At 50.3% G+C, this 20,170-nt stretch overlaps 2 protein-coding genes across 5 annotated transcripts in view; one reads left to right on the top strand and one right to left on the bottom strand.

Annotated features, from left to right (window-relative positions):
* The window catches only part of Unc5a (unc-5 netrin receptor A), a 61,849-nt gene extending 60,470 nt beyond the window's left edge, over positions 1-1,379 (top strand). For both annotated transcript variants that reach the window (XM_047555245.1, XM_047555244.1), the window contains one exon: positions 191-1,379. In XM_047555245.1, coding sequence (XP_047411201.1) covers positions 191-356 — 166 coding nt within the window. In that variant the 3' untranslated portion in view covers positions 357-1,379. The remainder of the gene's footprint in view (positions 1-190) is intronic.
* Positions 1,357-17,754, bottom strand: Hk3 (hexokinase 3). 3 transcript variants are annotated; one of them, XM_047555240.1, is made up of 20 exons: positions 17,646-17,754; positions 17,489-17,584; positions 14,498-14,619; positions 10,589-10,751; positions 10,280-10,434; positions 10,064-10,183; positions 9,894-9,989; positions 9,025-9,124; positions 8,760-8,943; positions 8,092-8,247; positions 7,725-7,958; positions 7,099-7,394; positions 6,862-7,001; positions 6,662-6,781; positions 4,486-4,581; positions 4,217-4,316; positions 2,462-2,645; positions 2,207-2,362; positions 1,795-2,028; positions 1,357-1,706 (listed from the first exon to the last, which is right to left on the bottom strand). In XM_047555240.1, exons 3-20 carry the CDS (start codon positions 14,591-14,593, stop codon positions 1,562-1,564), a joined length of 2,775 nt encoding a protein of 924 aa, XP_047411196.1. In that variant the 5' UTR covers positions 14,594-14,619; positions 17,489-17,584; positions 17,646-17,754; the 3' UTR covers positions 1,357-1,561. The 3 variants fall into 3 exon arrangements, with proteins under 3 accessions (XP_047411196.1, XP_047411197.1, XP_047411198.1); XM_047555241.1 differs by having other exon boundaries at positions 17,489-17,566; positions 17,646-17,663; XM_047555242.1 differs by lacking the exon at positions 17,646-17,754 and having other exon boundaries at positions 9,046-9,124; positions 17,489-17,593.
* Positions 17,755-20,170: the final 2,416 nt, after the last annotated feature.

Here is a 20,170-nt window from a genome sequence, read left to right as displayed (position 1 = left end):
AGAGGCTACCGGCCATCCAGGTAGGGCAGGTGGGGCAGACAGGTGGCCTTGCAGGGCCTGTGCAACACCCACTAGTGACTGGGGGGGTCACTGCACTTGGCTGAGGGGAAGTCCTATCTTTGGGTGGGCTGGGGTGTGAGGCAGCAGCTCGGGGTGAGGCCAGACCACTGATGGTCTCTCCTCTCCGCAGCCATCTCAGCTTCTTTGCCTCCAAGCCCAGCCCCACGGCCATGATCCTCAACCTGTGGGAGGCAAGGCACTTCCCCAACGGCAACCTCAGCCAGCTGGCGGCAGCAGTGGCCGGACTGGGCCAGCCAGACGCTGGCCTCTTCGCGGTATCAGAGGCTGAGTGCTGAGGCCAGCCAGGCCCATAATGCCTACACTCTCACCAGCTTTGGCACCTGCCAGGGACAGATAGAAGCCGGACAGGGGCCCTACCCCCGCACCAGGGAGAGCTGCTTGGACAGGCCCCCTCCCGGCCGAAGTTGTCCCTTAATGCTGGTCCTTCAGACCCTGCTCCAACTCCCATCCCTCCATGGCCTGCCTGGCCAGGCTGGCCCAGCCACCTGCTCACACTCTGCCTGGCCCCAGTGCCCAGGGTGGACAGTGCCTGGAGCCAGGCTGGGCCCAGCCCATCTGTGTATGTGTGTGTGCGCGTGTGATGCTACCTCTCCTCCTGCCCCTACCAGGGGTCCCGCATACACACGGGCACGCGCGCACACGCTGGGCTCGGGATGTGGCCCCTGGGGCTCCTGCCTGAGCTGGGCCTTATGCAAACATTTCTGTGCCTGCTGGGTAGGGGCACGCCTGAGGGGCCTGGCTCCAAGCCTGCGGGACTGAGGACCCCAGCCAGACAGGGGTCGGCCCCTGGATTCAGGCACACAACCACCACACGGGCATGTGCCCATGCATGCCTTGTGTGCCCATCTCACACGCACCCCCTTCCCGGGTCATGCGGACCCCACTACCACCACACGCATCTCCTGCTGTACACCCAGAGGTCGCTCACGTCTCTCACGCCTGGTGTCGGTACACATCTGCCTCACATGCTGCCCTTCTCCCACCCACCCAGGGACACCCGATGGCTCCTCCCTGACCCTTCCCCTGATCCCAGCCTCGAGGTGCCCTGCCCGGCGGGGCGTGTGAATATGCAATGGGAGTCCCGGGCTGTACAATGGCGAGTGTGTGTGCTGTGGCGTGCCCGTTCCTAGGGCTGGCCGGTGCCCCCATGTGGGGCCTGTCGTGTGAAGCTTGTGTCCTGACTCTGTCTTAAGTGCATTCATGCACTTACACTTGGCCTTATGTACACAGCCTTGCCGGGCCGCCGGGGCGCATAGGGAATTTAGCGGACGTGAATGTAAATAAATTATATATATATATTGCTAACCCATGTGCTACCTCTCTTGGGGAAAGCTAATGGGGTGGGTAGATGGCCACAGAGGGATCATACATGGACTGTTCTAAGAGTCCTTGGTGGCTGGGTCTGGCTTGGAGACAGGCTGGACCCAGGCCCTGGTCTGGCAAGGCTGGGGCTGAAAAGCCATGGTTCCTGTGGATTTCCTCAGACACGGGTCTTCTGAGCAAGGCGACAAGCAACAGCAGTGACCAAAGCTGCACCTTTGCCAGATCCATCCTCCGACTGCAAAAAGATGACTTTACAGCGAGGGGCCAGTTCCCGTACTGTGGCTGTCACTAGGCTGGAGAAGCTGTGAAAAGAAGGGGCTGAGTTGAGCCCAGGCCAGCCAGGCCTGACCTGGCCATGCCTCCCTGCCTGGCCCATGCACCCAGACTCACTGGGGATGCAGCTTGTAGAGGGTCCCATCCACCCCCACAGAGACCGTCAGTTCCTCCAAGCCACGGTTCTCCCGGATCTTCTCCACCACGGCAGCTACACCTGCCCCACAGAGTTGAGCAGCTCTCCGGGACACAGCCTGGCACACCTCTAGGACCATCAGGGCATCGTCTGAGGTCAGGGGCAGCCCCAGATCCTCCAGGATGGTTCGGACCTGTCGCAGAGCCAGGCTGTCGCTGGGAGCCAGGAAGGAATAAAACACAGAGGTGGGATCCTGCATTAGCTCCCCTTCTCTCAAGATTTCTCCCACTTCATCCTCTAGAGTGGACCCAACCATCACCAGCAGGCAGCATTCCCCTACAGTGGACAGATAGATTCCTTTGGAGGTAGGGAGGCAATGCAGGCCTCAGGCACCTTTCAATCTCAGAGAGAAACTTGGTCTTGAAGATGTCCCTGGTCTGAAGGCACTGGGTCTGCTGGCCCCGGAAGAGAACTCCAAGACTGGTCAAATGCAAGAGGATATGGCGGACAATCTCCCCCAGGTACATGCCGCTGATCATCTTCTCAAACCTGCATGAACATTATGTCTGCCTGGGGCAGGAGAGCCCACCAGCCACTACACCCAGAGCCTGCCCCTGCCAGCCATCCCTGCCCAGGCCCAGCCCACACCTCTGCTTGCCAGGATTGATGGATGCCTGGTCCACACTTGTATCAAAGCAGGTGCTGAGCATGCCCAGTGAGCCATCATCCCCAAAGGCACCCCACTCCATGTTGATGCACATTTGGCCTGATTCCCCGGCCACGTCCATCACGTTCTGGAGCTCTTCCATGTAGCAGGCATTGGTTCCAGTTCCTGCAGAGAAGCCAGATGGGGTGGAAAGCATTTATTGATGCAGACAAGACCCCTCTGAGCTCTTCCCACACTAAAATGACAAAATTCAGGCTCCCTTCCCACTTCTCCATCTTCCCACATTCAAAACCTGTCCTGGTCCTACGCCTCCTTCCTACCTTCCCGACATCCACAGTGCAGATCCTGTCAGCACCAAGCCTTGGGGCCTCCACTACCTCCCCTACCAGTACCACTTTCAGGGCATCTGCCATGCTACCCAAAAGACCCCCTACAAGGTCCATCAGTCATGTTATTCCCCTGAGGGATGTGTGATGGCCCATCACTATCTGCTGGTAAGAGGTTAAAGCTAGTCTGGCCTTCTAGACCTTTAGTCAAACTAACTGGTACTGGGCCCAGCTAGGAACATACAGAGAAACCCAACACAAGGAACCTCACAGTCTGGCCATAAGTTGGATAATGAATGGCCAACTCTGATAGTACATCTATGGGCCCTAATAGATGTACAAAAGGACAGCATGATAGGAGTCCTGGAACTCAGGGTGGGTCTTGCTGCTTACAAGGTCAGGAAAAGCTACAGAGAGAAATCAATGTCTAAGTTGGGCCTTGAAGTCAAGAGCATAGAGGGGGAAAGACTTACTAGGCAAGAGGCACAGCCTGGGCAAAAGCATTTCCTCTCTTCCTACATATTTCCAACACTGGGCAGATGGGCTTCTTACCCCTTGGAATTCCTCTATCCAGTAATTTATTCCCAGAGTCATGTGGATACACCTCTCTTAAGCACCTACCAGTGCAAGGCCCTGTGTTCAAGAAGCTCCAGTCCATGGGAGGCTGCCTTGCTCTCTAAGAGACTCCTAAGGAGCTTGGGGACCCCTCCTCCTTTCCTTTGAGACTTGTCCCAGGGCCCACCTCTTTCTGATCTTGGCCTTGTACCCACACATGTGTAGTCAGAATCAGCTCTCTCTGACCACCCACAGGCTGTTCTGTGCTCAACCCCACAGGATGGTCAATTCTGAGAAGGCGGAATTACCTCCTTTTATGTGTGTTTCTATTCCAATTGGCCTCAGTGTAGGTGCTTAATAAAGACATTGAATCTTAGACTGTCAGAAGGATCCATATAGCTCATGGGTCCTTTCCCCATGCTCCTCGCCAGTTCCAAAATTGAGTGTATACTACAAACCAAGCATTGGGCACACTTTTCCCTTCTCACATTCATCCCCAAGACCCCTTGAGACAGACACTGTTATTACCTGCATCATACAATAAGGAAACTGAGGGTCTAGTGACATGACAAAGTTAGTATTTCCAACCAAATCTGTATGAGCCCAAACACAGATTCATTTATCAGATGGGCAAACTGAGGTTCAAAAATATTCAATGACTGAGTGTCAGTAACTGAACTGGATTAAACACTCCAACTCCAGACTCCCAGCCCTATACAGTATCCCAGGACCCCATTGGGTCAGACAGGAACAATTCTATATACCCAGGTCCAAGGGAACATCCAACCCAAGGAATCAACAGGAGGTAGCAAATTATTAGACTATAGGGGCACAAAAGGGCAGGATCCTCCTCACCAACAATGAGGCCCATCTCGCAACGGGGATCCTCATAGCCACAGGACATCATGGTCCCCACCGTGTCATTGACAATGGCAACAACATTCAGCTCCACTGCCTGTGCACAAAAGGATGCTGCTAGTTGCTGGGCAACACAGTCGTCACGGCAACCAGCACTGGACCCAGAGGTCTCTACTGCAGAGGACCCCCTTCTCAGGAAGCAAAAGACCCTTGCTTCCTTCAAGGTCTGCTGCAGCCCGAAAGCACCCCCGGAGGTAGGCTCCTACCTGTCTGCGCTTGATGGCTTCCCGCAGCAGATGTACAACATCATGGCCCTCACAGTCTGATGCATTGAAACCCTTAGTCCAACTCAGAAGGATACCCTGAGGTGGGACCAAGAGGAGACAAGAAACTGGAGGCCCCTTCAAATCTCACTCTGTCTCCCAAAGCCAGCATCCCAACAACAGCTGCAATTTCTGCTATAGTTTCCTTGACCACTTTGCACTATGGTCTAAAGCCTTGACTTCTGCTCTCTCCCAACTTCCCAGGAGGCTTTCAGTGTGAAGAAATCTATTAATAGTGATTTGACCTACATCCTCCATTATTAGTTCTAGAACACTCAGACAGTCTGAGGGTCTGGCCATTTTAAGACATTTGCCAGAAGGAACGGCCCTTTGTAACTGAGTTAGAAATGAACAGAACTGGTCAAGTGAGTGTTGTATGTAAGAAAGAGAAGGACAGAGAAAGCTCAGAAGCACAAATGCCAGCATATCCGCCCCCGCCCCTTTCTGAGAGAAATCAAAAGTCACTTGAAAGGAAGGAATTCTCGGAGTTAGGAATGGAACTATGTCAATGCTAGATTCACTTATTTGTCCCAGATACAGGTAAAGGACAAAAGGAAAAGCAAGACACCTGGACAGGATGAGAGGGGGCAAGACAGACACATTTTATTCTGAGGAACTGGACTTAGATTAGTGACAGGGGATTTGACTGTACCTGAGAATGTTTGTTCTTGTTAGCCCTCCTGAGGGAGGGGCTAGAGGAGTTAGCCCCTTCTGAAGGAGGGGCTGGAGGAGTGAGAATGAGACAAGTGACATCAGGGAAAAATGACTACTCTGCCTAAAGAAGGGGCTCTGAGGCAGGACTGGAAATCTTTGAAGCAGATTCTATTATTTTTGTTCTGTTTTTATGAGATGGGGTCTCACTATGTTGATACTCAGGCTGACCTGGAACTCCTGACTCAAGGGAGACTCCCACCTCAGTCTCTGGAGTAGCTGAATCTATAGGCACATGCCACCACTCCCTGCTAGGGCAGGGGATTTTAGAAAAAGTGACCAACCTTTTCCCCAATTAAATTGCCTTGTATCCTTTTCCCCACTGTACAGCAGTGAGGGCATAGTATGCTAATTGTCTCAAAAACACAGACCAGAGAGTGTGACAGACTAGAGGGAAAACCAGTTTGAGAGAGACCAAATGATGGATAAGTTTCCCTGCCTCCAGAATAGATGGACCCCTATCTGGGGAAACTGAGGCACAGGGGAACTCAGATCCAGGTTTTTGATGGCTTAAAGGTGACCTCCATCTTGAGCTAAACTTGTGTGGTGGATGGGGGGTGAGAGGTGGGTCGGGGAGTGCAACAGAAGGGATTTAAGTGACAGTCTCAACCTTCCTTCCCCAGGTAAAGTCCAGGGAGGTATTAAGAGTCAAGAGAAGGCCAGGCGTGGTAGCACATGCCTGTAATCTTAGTGGCTCGGAGGCTGAGGTAGGAGAATCCCAAGTTCAAAGCCAGCCTCAGCAACTTAGTGAAGCTCTAAGCAACTCAGAGAGACTCTGTCTCCAAATAAAAGATAAAAAGGGTTGGGGATGTGGCTCAGTAGTTAAGTGCCCCTGGGTTCAATCCCTGATACCAAAAACAAAAAAGATTCAAGAGAGAAATTGACAGAAGGAGATTCCCAGAGAGCTGGGACCTGGGCTTCCCTGAGTTGTCCCCATGCCTGTAAATTTTGCACAGCAAAGGTTGCTGAGAGAAGACCCTATCTGGGGAAGGGGATCCCCACATTCACTAAATTTTCACCTCTCAAAAGAATATGGGCTCCACACAAAATGAAGTTCAGTTACAGAAATTAATCAAACCATGTTTCCTACATGCCTGGGTTTACACAGTCATACCTTCTTACACCTTGCAAAGAATAATCAAAAGCAGCAAGCATGCTTAGTCTAGAGCTCAGCAGACTAGTCGAGAGATGGCAGCAGATTGTGTTGCTGTCATACGTGTGGAAGGACATGCTGAGGTGTGTACTGGGTGGGGATGCTGAGTCTAGACTTGTGCCTGTTACTCTGCCACCTGCTCCCGCACCAACCCCTCCCTGCACTCAGCCCTTTCCCTGGCTCCTGCACACTCTATGAAGTGTATACGGGTAGGAAGTCCTTGGGGATCACTTTTCCTGGCCCTCATTTCCTCACCTGGTCCAGGCCAACCTGCTTGCATGGGAAGGAGAAGGTGAAACCCAGGGGGAGGCTCTGTCCACTCAGGCCCTGCCTCTGCTGGAAGTCCACGATGCAGTCCACGATATGGTCAAAAAGCTGCAGAGTGTGGCAGGTCAAGCTGTGGGCTCCGACCCAGCCCTCCCCTGCCCTCTGACATAAGGGCTGACTGTGAGTACCTGTTGCCCAGAGCCCTGGGCCACACACTCAGGGATGGAATAAACCTGGTTGATGATCTGCACACCTCCCTCTGTCAATCGTACCAGGAGGACCCGGAAGTTGGTGCCCCCCAGGTCCAATGCCAGAAAGTCTCCTCGCTCTGTGGGACAGAGACACTCAGTGCCAAGACAGTGTTGGTGGCTCCATCCCCAGAACACTCTGTGATTCCCAGAGCCATACTCAGGCCAGGTCCTCACCACTGCCATCAGGTGTTGCCCGTACGTAAGTGGGTAGCATACGGAGGGAGGAGGCCTCCCCTCGGAGTCCCTTGGCCATGGCCTCCCGCATCTGCACTTGCACCGCTTCCAGCTGCTTGGTGTTTAACTGGAAAGGTGCCAGGGTCTCCTCCAGCAGGCGCCGGTGGGCAGCCAAGCGAGCAGCCACGGCTGTCACCATGGCCACGCCCCGGCCACCTCCATCCACAGAGGGGATAAAGGAGACATCACATTCCGGGACCAAGAGCATCACTGTCTCCTGCAAAACGCTGTGGAACCTACACAGACATACACCAGGTGCACCCAGCTTGATATCTGAGAATTTTGCTGCAGCCCTGGGCCCTATCACTTTAAATCAATTCAATCCTAAACCAGTTCTGTGCACCAATAATACATCTAGTGTCCCCAATGACCCCCTCCATGGCACAAGCAAAAAAAAAATTTTGTCTCTTATTGGATGTCTCCTGGCCTCCCACAGCCCAATCTGGTCTTCACTCTGCTTGGATGCCATTCATATCCACTGGCTCGCACATGTGATCCCAGGGTACCCTCTGAGGGTCTATCATAAACACACACGTTCATGCTATGTGTTCACATTCTCACAATACCTGGGGTGCCGCTCAAACACTTGGCCTCCAGTGGCCACAGCAACCTGGAGCGTCTGCTGCTCCCGGCTGTGCTGTAGACGGGTCAGGACTGCAGCCAGGGCCGCCGCACAAAGCTGGGCAGCCCTCGTGCACACAACCGCACACACACGCTGCACAAGCTCAGCATCTGAAGCCTCCAGGCTCAGGCCCAAGTCCTGCAGGATTGTGTGGACATGGGCTGCCCCAGTGGAGGGGCTGAGGGAAGGTGGACAGGATATTGGTTTGGGGCTCAGACAGCCCAGTAGCTCCCCATCCCACCAAAGCCCCACAACTACCACAGGGACAGAGTACAATGCCCTTGTCTGAGCTGCTGGCCTCCCCCACTTACCTCTCCATCATAGCCACATACTCTAGGCGGATGCTGCCTTGGCTCAACAAAGCAGGAGAGGTACAGCCACCAAAGAGGACGCCACGCCGGGCCAAGTGGGCCAGCACCAGTCGCACCAGCTCACCCAGGTATAAGCCCCCAATCATCTTCTCAAACCTGCAAGGGGAAAGGGTAGCTGGATAGAGCCTTTCTGAAGCCCTCAGCCCACCTGTCTCCACCTCCAAAAGCCCCCAAAGAGGAGTCACTTTCTACACTGGGACCCCCAACTGGAGGCTCCTAAAGCAAATGGCCTCCCAGAGGACAGTTGGGTGTTTGCCCAGAACATGCTGCCCCCTCTTGACTTAGGGTTGGTTTGTGGGCCTTCTGAAGCACAGCAGGACCTAAGGAAAGCAAGGGACACCTGACTCAGCTATTCTGAACCCCCAACACCAGCCATTTATCAGGGCTGACGAGAGTCAGGAATAAAGGAGTGTCAAGGGTTGAAAACTCTGGGTTCTAGAACCTTGAGGCCTTTCTTCTTTGAGCATGGCCAAGATCCCCCAGGGGGCAACCTGGAGACCTTAAGAATGAGAGGGAGGGATAGTAAGGGCCTGAGTGCAGGGACAGAAGAGATGGAATCAGAACAGTGATAGGGCCTAGAACAGGGTCAGAACCCTCTGCTAGGTCACCTCTGGGCACCAGGATTCAGGGACTCCTGATCCAAGGCATGGTCGAAGGTGGTCATCACTGGTCCCAGGACTCTGTCATTGTCGAAGGATCCCCATTCGATGCTGACACAGGTGCGGCCTCGGTCCTCATCTAATGCTGCCACATGCCTCGCCTCCTCCATGTAACATGCATTGGTGCCAGTGTCTGGCAGGGACAACCCCATCAGGTCCTGCCTTCCAGGCAGCAACACTCACCACCCCTCATCCAGAAAGGACTGTGGCTCACCTACAATTAACCCAATCTCACATGGCCCGGTGCCTGGCTCACAGCCCATCATGGTGCCCACTGTGTCATTCACCACAGCAACCACATCAATGTTGTAGGCCTGGGCAATGGAGAGGGCAAGGTTGGGAATGGCCTGGTAGCCAGAGTGGGTTCCTTGGGGGATGGCCAGGGTTGGGGCCCTGGCTTTGATGGAGACATCCAAAGTCCATGAAACACAAGCGTCTGCATTCCTAACACATCACCCAGGCCCCCTATACAAGGTTTTTCTCTAATCCCATCTTCTGTTCCTCCCTCCCCAATTCAGGTCTCAAGTCATCCCCACCCTCAGGCATCACCTCCAGTGCTTCTCAGGATGAGGGTCTGAAGACTGACCCCTTCTTTGAAGGTTGCTGTCCTCACCTGCATCCTGGCCTGGCTCCCCAGTTCATTCCTCCTAGCCTGAATGCTTGCTCTAGTACTTTGGCCTGTGTCCCCCTCTGAAACTAGATCTTCCTCCCCAGTCTCAGCTTAAGCACCAGGCAAACTGCTCCTTCAAGTCCCTGCTCCCCCAACAGTGCTCCCAGTCATCAGAACACAGAGACAATCTTTTATTAGAATGTGACACAGGTAGACTGTAAGGACCTTGAGGACAAGGTCCGAGTTTTCATGTTTGTCCCCCCCTACCACCAGGGTCCTGAACATTTCTTTGACTCTTTCTTAGCCTCAGTTACCTTGCCTATAAAATGGGAATGGTGGCAACCCAGAATTAAACTGGATAAAAGCAGTGAGCAGGAAAGAAAAGCAGGACCTTTCAGAAGCACAAGCATAGCCCACAGATGCAAGCCCAGGCCAGCCAGGACAACAATTCCATCACCTCTACTTCCACTCACCCCCTGCCTCTGAATGGCATCTCTCAGCAACTGGACCACATCCTGGCCTTCTACACCACTGCACCGAAAACCTTTGGTCCAGGAAATGAGGATGCTCTGGGGGCAGAGAAGTGGGGTCAATCCTCCAATGACCTTCTCCACACACTGTTCCCCTGCCCACTCCACCTCACCCTGTCCAGGCCTGTTTGATGGCAAGGGAAGGAGAAGCTGAAACCAAGCTGCAGGCCCTGATTTTCTACGGGGTGTGCATCCAGGAACTCAGACAAGCAGCAGGCCGCAAAGTCAAAGAGCTGTGAGACAAGGGGACAGGGCACTTAGCTCTGCCCACCGGAGACCCAGTCACCCAGCTGGGTCCCAGTTCCCAAAGGCTGGCATTGACTGCTCACCTGCTGGCCAGTGCCCAGTACCACCTCTTCAGGAATCACGAACTCCTGGCTCCTAGGCTCCACCCTATGCCCCTTGATGCCCGTCAGAGTTACCCATAAGACACGTAGTGAGGCTCCTGTGGCCCCTAGCTCTAGCACCAGGAAGTTTCCTTGTTCTACGGGGCAAGCAGGTCATAGAAAGGCATGTAACTGGCAAGATCAGAGTTCTCTGCATCCCAGAAAAATTCCCAAGGCCTGTAAAATCTGGTTAAAGGGACCTTAGAAAATGGAGAACAGAATAAGATCAGGCCTAATCACTCATCCACCCACCAGTGCCATGTGGGGTGGACCCCACATATGTGGGCAACATCCGGACAGTAGAAGCAGGGCTGGCCTGTCCCTTCAGTGCCTGCTCCATGGAGTCCAGGAGGCTGGCTTGGATCTGCTGCAGCTGTGTCCTTGTCACCTTGAATTGCTGTAGACACTCCTGCACCTGGGAGAAACAGCCAACATCTGGAAGGAAACTCTGTTGCACTAGCCAGATTCCCCAACAGAGGCAGAGGACTGCCCTGGCCAGCCACACCTGCCTTTCAGTCCCTCAGTTTCCCAAGGGGCTGGCTTGGGTCCTGCCCCCCATGCTCGCCTCTCTAAACCTTGCTGTTCCAGCACCTACCCAGCCCACTCCTTGCCTCTTCACACACTCTGACTCTTGAGGCCTACACCCAGCTCCTGTGTCCTGAGAGAGCTCTGTTTAAGAGAGAGAAGCCACCTACCTCCTCCTGCTCCATGTCCTGGTGGTTTTCTCTCAGCTCCAACATCCTCTTCCCTGCTCCTCTACTCCTTTGAATGCAGGGTTTGGAAAGACCTCCTTCCTGTCACTATGACTGATTGCTCTCTGACTCCCCAGTACCCAGTGCAAGAGCCTCCCAGTGAGTTGTTGAATGAACAAATATGTGTGAACAAACATCAAGTGCTTGCCTTTCTTAACCCATTCTCATACTCTAGAGCCAGATCAAGCTCAGCACAGGAGAGTTGGGAGACCACGTGATTGTTGAAGGTCCTTCCTTCAACAATCACCCTTCCCAACACATCAACCAAGGCCAGCATGACTCTAAGCACCCTACACCATATAACTAACCAAGTCCTGCTCTTGCAGATTCTGACTCCACTATGGGAGACAGGAAATAAGCAAATAAGCATATAATATGATTTTGGTAGTTTAATAGTTTGGTGGCTATTAAGGGGGAGGGGAGCAGGATTGGAAGTTGGACAGAGACTGGGGAGAAAAAGGTATCTTTAGATATGAGTCCAGGAAGGCCTCCCCAAGGAGGAAACCTAATTGAAGGATAAGAACAAGCCATTTGAAGATCTGGGGGAAGAGCATAAATGGGTTTTTTTCTAGAGTGAGTGATGGATTTGGGGGAAGACTAGACCAGGAATGGATTGGAGTCTGAAAGGAGGACTAAGGAAGCAGGGGAAGGCAGAGGATGTGACATTCCAGGTTCTTACTCCACCAGAAGCCCCAGGGCCAAAGAATAACTTCAGGAACCTCAGCTCTGTGTGTGGAAACCTCTGCTGGCTGAACTTCTTGTCCATCTGTCAAAGAAGCCCCAATAGCCTCTATGGATTTATTAGAGGATGACAGCCCAGCAACTCCATCCTCCCCTGGCTTAGACTTTCCAAGGCCCCCAACTCCTGTTGCACAGGAATTTCATTCCAATGACCCACTGACCAGAACTGGAATGGTTTCTCTGAAATAACAACTCAGGCACCCATATAATGAGACATCTCCAAGGAAAGCCCAGGAAGAGGCACCCATATAATGAGACATCTCTAAGGAAAGCCCAGGAAGAGAGGCTGCCCACTGAAGAAGACAAGGAGGCCTCAGTCCCACCCCTGCTTTAGGAAGAGACTGGGAAACAGATTCATAAGGAGAGAAATATCCTAATAACCCAATAAATAACCCTAAATAAATAACGCTAACATCCTGAAATTCCATGATATTGGTATATGGAAGCAGATGCTTCCAGCACCATGCATGCTAGGAGAGGTTACTCCTATGTTACCAATGAGGAAACTTAGACTCAGAGAGGGCAAGTCATCTGCCTAGTCTGAGAAAATATGAAGGAGCAAGGTGGGTCGTGAACCCAGATTACATGGACTATAGTGATGTTTCCACATCAATGTAAAGCCTTGTAAAAACTAGCAATCGCTCCTGAAAAGAATTCAAGGCTGATGAAAGTTGCAGGAAGGAAACCCCAGACAAGAGAAAACTTAAAATCCTTGCCCTGCCCCTTTTCAGCTATGTAATCCTGAGAAAGGCACACTCTCTGAGCCTCAGTCAGCTCTTAGCAGAAACAGAAAATACTACTACTCACAAGTCCCCTGGTATGGAGGACTATGTCTTGTTTGTGGCTCTCAGGTCCATGCCAAACAGGCTCTTGGGATTTGTTGATTGAATGGTTGGAATGAGAATTAATGTCAATAATGTTTGTGAAAGTGTAAAGTGCCATTCAGATGGGAGCAGGGAAAACAATGGAGTTATGGAGAAGGCAATGACTTGGACAGATATATTTTTCTGCCTTTTCCTCCTGGGTACAATGAGGTTCAAGTGGAGAGACTAGGAGATGACTAAAACCACAAGAAAGAACTACTCTGGCAGACTCTGGTGGAGTGCACATCAGCCAGGAGAAACTACTGGAGCCTCCCCTTCTACCCCCCTGAAAGAGTGGGGAGACCTTGGTAGGAAAGAAAGGAGCAAAGCATTAGAAGGCATGTGAAGTTTAAGATGGCTTCCATGTTGCCTCCTTTAATTAACTTGCTGTGTTAATCTGAACCCATCATCTCACTTCTCAGGCAAAAACCATAATTCTTCTCAAAGAATGCTGTGAGGACTAAGAACATAGTAGACATGGAGCAATGGAGCAGTGAAGCAGTGTCTGACACAAAGGAAATGCCCAGCGAAATGTGGGTTCCCTTTCTTCGGAGCACGAGGTACAGCTAGTCTAGAAGATCTAGCTCTACACCCTCTCTAGTTACAAAAAGAGACTTTGGGGAAGGGTCTGGGAGGGATTATGAGATGACAACGTGTAATTAACTTTTTCTCAACCTAAGTCTGTGGGAAGGGAGCCCAGGGTGAGGCCTGCAGTGCTGAGTAGGAGTCCAAGGCCACAGGGCACTGGGCATCCCTGTGAAGTTCTCCAAAGCCAAAGGGAATTACAGGAGCATGTAACCGCCAGCAGGGCAGATGTGGGATATGCATAGGAGGGAAGGGTAAAAGAGAGATGATTGCAGGACCTAAAACAAGCCCTGGAGGGCAGACATTGCTCATTCCTGGAACCCAGCTATGGGTTAGACACAGGAAATGTTTATATTTATAGCAGGGACTGGGGCAGAGGTTGGACAAGGGAGGAGGGGGAATGTGAAATGCAGTGAGGGGTGATGTCCTCACAGTTGGACAAGAAGCCTAGCGAGTAGATCTTAGAAGGAGCCAGAACACTACAGAAACATGGGTGCCTCCTCTGTGCAGGCCCTTTATCTCCATGAGCTCATTTAACCATTCAGAGAGTGGACCACATTCAACTTTATTTTCCCCCATTTTACTGATGAGGAAACAAACCAAGATATATGAAATGACTTACACAAGTGTTTCCGGCTCAAGGGTGTGGTAGGCAAGGGCTTAATAAGTCTTGGTCAGATGGTGGGGGAAAAAAGAGAAATTCACTTCTGAACAAACCTCAGCCATATGGACTATGCCACATAACAACTTCCAAGTTGAGTTCAGCACTACAATCAACCCTGGGTGCCAGACTGCAGCTATGTGAGGAGAGGGAGATGTGCAGCAGCAATAGGAACAGTGGAAAGGAAGGGACTCAAGAATACAGCCATATACAAGAAAACCCTGGGAGGGCCCATTCTAGATGTACCGACTCACTTGGGGTGGGGGTGGCACCCATGTGGAGAAATATGGCAAAAGCAATACTTTTGGAACTGACACACCTCAGCTCAAGCTCTTGTCAGGTCTTAAACTCCAGTCACTTCACCTCTCTAAGCCCATAAGCTAATCCCCAACTTGCGGTTATTTGGAGCCTCAAAAGAGGTACCAAATTGGAGATGAACAGCTTCGTAAACTGGAAAGAGTTCGCACAGGTGTGTGCCTAGGGACCCTCAGAATCTCCAGTGTTCATGCTCTTGGCATCCTTGAATAAATATGAAATGGGTCCCCAATGCTGAACTTACCAGCTCTGAGCTGTCTGAGGGCAGGGGCAACCCCTCCTGGGGGCAGCCCAGGGCTCTTTCCCCAGGCTGCAATCCAGCAGGCCCAATGGAGTCCATGTGATACCACAATAGGAGTGGGTCACCTACAGGAGAAAAGAGACAGCCAGGGTCAATCACATACTCTATAGGCCCTAAGAAGCTGTGACTCAGACTTTCAACTTCCTTCCTCTGATAGGGACCAGGGAAGGAAATTGTGGGCAGAATTCAGAACCTTTGACTATCAACCATTCTTTTCAGTAATTAACCAGAAGGCAGTTATTTCCCAGAAGCATGTTTTAACGAGAAAGCACTGGGAAGGCTGATTTCATGTTCAATTGTCGTTTGGTTATTCTGTCATTCATTTACATCCACTGGTTTCTGGGGCCTTCTGTGCAGGATGCTGGGGTATAGATGAAGTAGATGCAGGTCTTGTCCTCAGAGAACTCTCAGCCTTGCCAATAATCACAGCAGGGCTGGCACAGTGATAGAGATGGACACATGTACTTCATGGTTGACCATGCTGCTATGGTTGAAAGGTCAGGGATGTGCTAGAGGTCAAATGGTATGAGGTAAAAGGGGACCAAAGATCTGCTAAAGAAGCAGGCAGGCTGGAGTATGGAAGGCCTTCAAACCAGTCAAAGGCATGTTAATTTCATCTAGAAGGTGACAGGGAGACACAGAAAAGGGTCTGTACTTTGAAAATTGATCTGTGCTTTACAAAGGGGTTCCACTAATGGCATGACTTTGGACAAGTCATTTAAGACTTAAGAATTTTGGCTTCATCATCTGTAAAGCAATAATATTTACCTTTGCAAGGCTGTTATGAACACCAAATGGAATAAAGCCTGGGGAAATGCTTTGTGAAATGCAGTGTGCTACACAAACGTCAGCTCATGGGTGGCTTTTAGAAAGTGCAGTGATGCAGAACTGAGAAAGCCCTGGGCTCAGAGCCCAGGACCTGACTCTCCACAAGGCCATGGCACTAGATTTCCCAACATCAAGCCTCATTTCCTTCTGTGAAATGGGGAGCAACATAGAACCAACATGTCAAAGGGCTGTGCGGGGCAAATGAGACAATGAGAGCAAAAGATCCTTGTTTGGAGTGCACATCCAGATTTATTTAGCCAAATCTGAACCCCTATGAGCCTCAATTTCTTCTTTGATAACATGAAAAAAAAATTATGTGCTTGTGAGGATTAGAGGAGTTAAGTGGTTCAGTGATTCAGATACTCTTCAGGGTGGAGGAGAAGGGAAGCAGTGGAAGACCCAAGAGGATGACAAGACTTCTGTCCACTGAGCACTCCACCTCACAATAGCAACACTTTTGGAAATATAGTACCTTCCCACTATTGCAATCCCTCCCTACCCTCAACCCACATCCTCTTATAAATTTGCCCTCCATGAGGTTACCTAAAATGTAATTTGCCAATCCCAAACCCTTTTTGCTCAGTGCATTTGCTGTTGTATTCTACCCTGCCTTGGCTCCAGCAGCCAGTCTCTCCTGGGTCTCTCATGTTGTCTGCCTTTAAACAGCAGGGTTCCCAAGCTTCTGACCATGCCTTTGTCCATACTCCCTCTTTATCTCACCCATCCCAAAGCTGAGTAAAACCTGTGCAGTGATCCCAAATCAACCTCTGACCTGAACCAAATCCTATATTTCAATGGTCTGTTAGATCTCACTATCTGGATACTGGAGAGACTCCTCAAGCTCAGAAGTCAAAGCTAATTTTTTTTTCTACTTTTCACCACTGCACTCCCATCTTCCACCTTGGCTGGACACATCAAGGGATTTGCTCATCTAAACAGTCATTTGGGTTTCTGATATACATCTCTTGCCACATCCATGTGATTGATCTTGGACTCTGGGAAAGAGCTCTCCCAGTGTCCTCTCCTCCCTGCCCCCACAGTCACTGTCTGATTGTTCTAACAGTCTCTTAAGTAATACTTCTGCATCTAGTCTGCTCATCTTCTTTCCCCGCCCAACTTGCAGCACATCACCAGCAACTGTGCTAAAATAGATTTTATCATGTCATTTAAGGGAAGCTCTGTCTCCTTTAGAAAAGGAAGCAAATATTCGCACTATGATGGCTTCCACTGCAGTAGGGAAAGTCCAGAATTCTTTTTAGTAACATTGCACGCCCTTTACAAAACCCTCAACCTACACTTCCCCTTGCTATTCCCTTCCAATCTCCAGCCACACTGACTACAAACTCCCTGTCTCTTGCTTGCCAGTCTTCGTTCAACTTGTTCCCCAAGTTTGGAGGGTTATACTAAGAACCCTGCAATATCTGAGTCTGCATCTTCAATGCCAGCATGTGGTTGGGCATAAGATGCACTAACACAGCTTTGTAAAATTGGAAGCAGGGGAAGAGGTTTTTATTTGGTGAACCAGAAATCAGTTTCTGACAAATCTCCCCCAAATCACACATACCTACACTTAGTTTCCAAATCTGTCAAATGAGACTATAGCATGTTCATTCTATAAATGTTATATAGTGTGCTTTAACAATAAAATGAGATAACAGGCAATTAATTACCTTTGGAAAGGGCTGAGAGCTACACACATGGCACTCTCTATTCAAGGCCCGGCTAGCTCAATCATTCACTCACTTATTCAGGATTTAGTCAGCACTTGCCAAACTATGAAGATTCCTCCCAAAACCATAGTATTTAAATTCTATCTCCTATGGGGAAGGACAAGTCTCTTTCAATACTGTACCCCAGAACCCAATCTGGGGTCTGCACATTTGAACCAAGGGCTTCTTGGCCTCCCTTAGATGAATCAACTACATTGAGAGACTCTTCCTTCTAAAAGGTATCTCAAAGACTTTGGCTGAGGGTGGGAGTGGCCCTCATCGAGACCAGTGGCTTGGTCTTTCAAGCCTCCACTTACCTCTTGGTGTGGGCCAAGCAAGAGGGATGAGGATATTAGGTCTGGGAATGAAGTACACCAGAATTACAGGAAGCACTCACCTGGGAGATGTAGTAGTTGATCACCCTCCTCAGGGCTGAGCTCTTATCTCTCAAGTGAAGCACCACGGTAACCCTGGTCTGTATCCAAAAGTGAAACTAAGGGTGACCCGAGTTAAAATGTCCGCAAGCCCCGCCCTCTTCCTCAGCTACTGCTTACCAGACACCTGCTAATTCAGGAAGGTGAACTTCCTTCCCAGTTTGCTCTAAGAGGAGCACAGGGTAGGCAGGGTTATGGTGCAAACTTAAGTAAGATGACCACAGGACACTGGAACCCTGAATCAACTCAAGGATCCTGTGATATCCCCATTGCAATGCTAGGAACCCTGTTCATTTTACAAACACTTGGGAGTTTTGAGGTGGTGTCTCATCCCTGCAAAGGAGTAGGAACCTAGCCTGGGAAATATACAGTGTAATAAACAGCTTTCCAAAATGTGGTAAGAGGCAATGTAGAAACACAAGAGGAAGGGACTGATGGTTGAGTGAGTACAGGAAAAGTTGAGGAAGCTCAGTCTTCAAGGAAGAACAGTGTGCTGGCAGAAGAGGTCCATTCACAAAGAGGAGCGCAAGCCTGCAATCACGGGGTCACACACACACACAGGTGTCTTCATGGAATAGTGTGCAGCTCCCAGGCCCTACAGAGGGATATGGTGGGAAAGAGGTGATGGCAGCCTGAGGAAACTAGCCTTTAGGCTGCCAAATGGAGAAAGTAGCCTCACACCATGTGTCTTCATTACTGGAAGAAGAAGTGGAGTCCAAGGCTTCTGTAGAGCTGTTGGCCACCAAGCTGTTTTCCTGTTGAACTACTCTTGAATGCACAGAACCTTGGGGCACCAATGGAGGAGACCAGGCACATTGCAACAATTCTTGTTTCAGGAAAATTGGTGGGTACTTTAAAACCCCTCATCAGCAGTAACCCTACCATAGAGGACAAGGTTTCCACATGACACTAGGATGGACACCAGGGACAGAGACTTCTGTATCAGCTTTTTCATGATTAGGTCTGGAAGCATGGCAGACATTGGCCTTGCTACAGGCATAAAGGCTCTGAAAGGTATGGAAGCGAGGGATGCACTGGGGAAGACAGAGTGACTGTCACCCTAACACAGCATTCTGCCTAGCCTGGGTTTCCAATTTCTCAACTTAAGTTTAGTTGCAGTGGAGGGTAGGGGGATATAGACCTGAAGGTGAAAGACTCCATCTGTGATTTATGCTGACAGCAGCATTTGCACCTTTCTTCCCCACTGTACTGGAGATTGAACCCAGGACCTAACATCTGTACTCTCTTGAGCCAGCATGAGGATACAGATGACAAGCATTACCAGAACTCCTGTCAGTGTTTCTTAAAGTGCTAAGTCCATTTCACTAGGAGGTGGGTGCCCTGATCCCCTAGTTGCAGTGCCAGGGAAATTCTGGGTCAAGGTTGGTGGAGGGATGCTGATTGGGCTTGAGGTCTGTGAGCAGCTGGGACAGATCTGGCTGTAGCAGAGGCAAGGCAGATGCAGATGCAGACACCAGATGGTCACTGACCAGCAAGGGGAAGGACAAATCCAGACACACTTCCCTCATAGCCCCTTAGTGCAATCTTTTAACCATCAGGAAGGAACTGTGGAACAGGGGTAGAGTACAGCTGCTGGGTTGGGAGGCCAGGCCCTCCCTGCTCTGAACTTGCTGCTCTCCACCTTCAGTGCCTGCAGCCAGGGACACAGGCCCTCAGAGGGCCCCAGCATAGATGCCCTTTGTACTCTGACTGTACCTTGCAAATCTTCCAAAGGCAACAAGCTACTTTTGTAATGTCTTTGTTGATGCATATTTGTCTGGAATGACACCCACTTTGGACTCTCCAGCCTTTTCACCAAATTTCCCCTCATCTGTTAAACTGCAGTTCAGTCAGCAATGGTGGGGAAGTCCTTGTTGACAGGCTCTTCCTGGCCCTGCCCAGCTGGAAGCCTGCCTACCCATTCCCTATTATCTTGGTTTTGCTAATTTCATTGCATTTACAAGTTTATTAAAATCATCTATATATGTGTTCCTCTTATCCACTTCACTGTGGGCTCCCAGGTAATTTTTCTTATTCACCTTGGAGCCTCAGGTCCTGGTTCTAGACCTGATAAAGAAGACCTATCAGCTAATTTTTGTTAAATAGAAGGGCCCTCCCATAACCTCAATAATTCAGGGCTTTTGAAATGGAGAGGAAATAAACAGTCTCTCCTGTCTTGCTGGTGCAAATGGCACTTTCCACTTGGGTGTCCACATTTTCCCATCTTCCCAGTGGTAACTACCAACCCTCCACCATCCATTTTCTGCTTCCCTTCTCCTCCCCCAAATTCTCATCAACTAAAATCAACTTAAAGACAAAGCTGCCCTGCCCCATAGGTGAGAATGAGCCTACCAAGCTTGAAATTTCCATGGAGTCATCTGTTTTGTGAGTCAAGTGGGAGGTCAGACATAGTACAGACAGTTTAAGTTCTGGTGTCAAAATAGACCTGTGTTCAAATTCCATCCAATTTACCAGTTGTGATAAAAACTTTTACTTTCCTGAATTTGTTATCCATTTATAAAACATGGAGACTAATTTCTTCAAAGGATTTGATTTAGGTTGAGTACCCCTAGAAGTGGACCTAACTTGAGGGCAAAACTTTATTTGGGAAAGGGCCAGGATTAGGGTGATAAAAGTGAAATACC

Source organism: Sciurus carolinensis, chromosome 6, assembly GCF_902686445.1.
Source record: "Sciurus carolinensis chromosome 6, mSciCar1.2, whole genome shotgun sequence".
Taxonomy (NCBI): Eukaryota; Metazoa; Chordata; class Mammalia; order Rodentia; family Sciuridae; genus Sciurus; species Sciurus carolinensis.
Note: the sequence above shows the minus strand (reverse complement) of the source record. Positions and strands in the feature narration are given on the sequence as shown.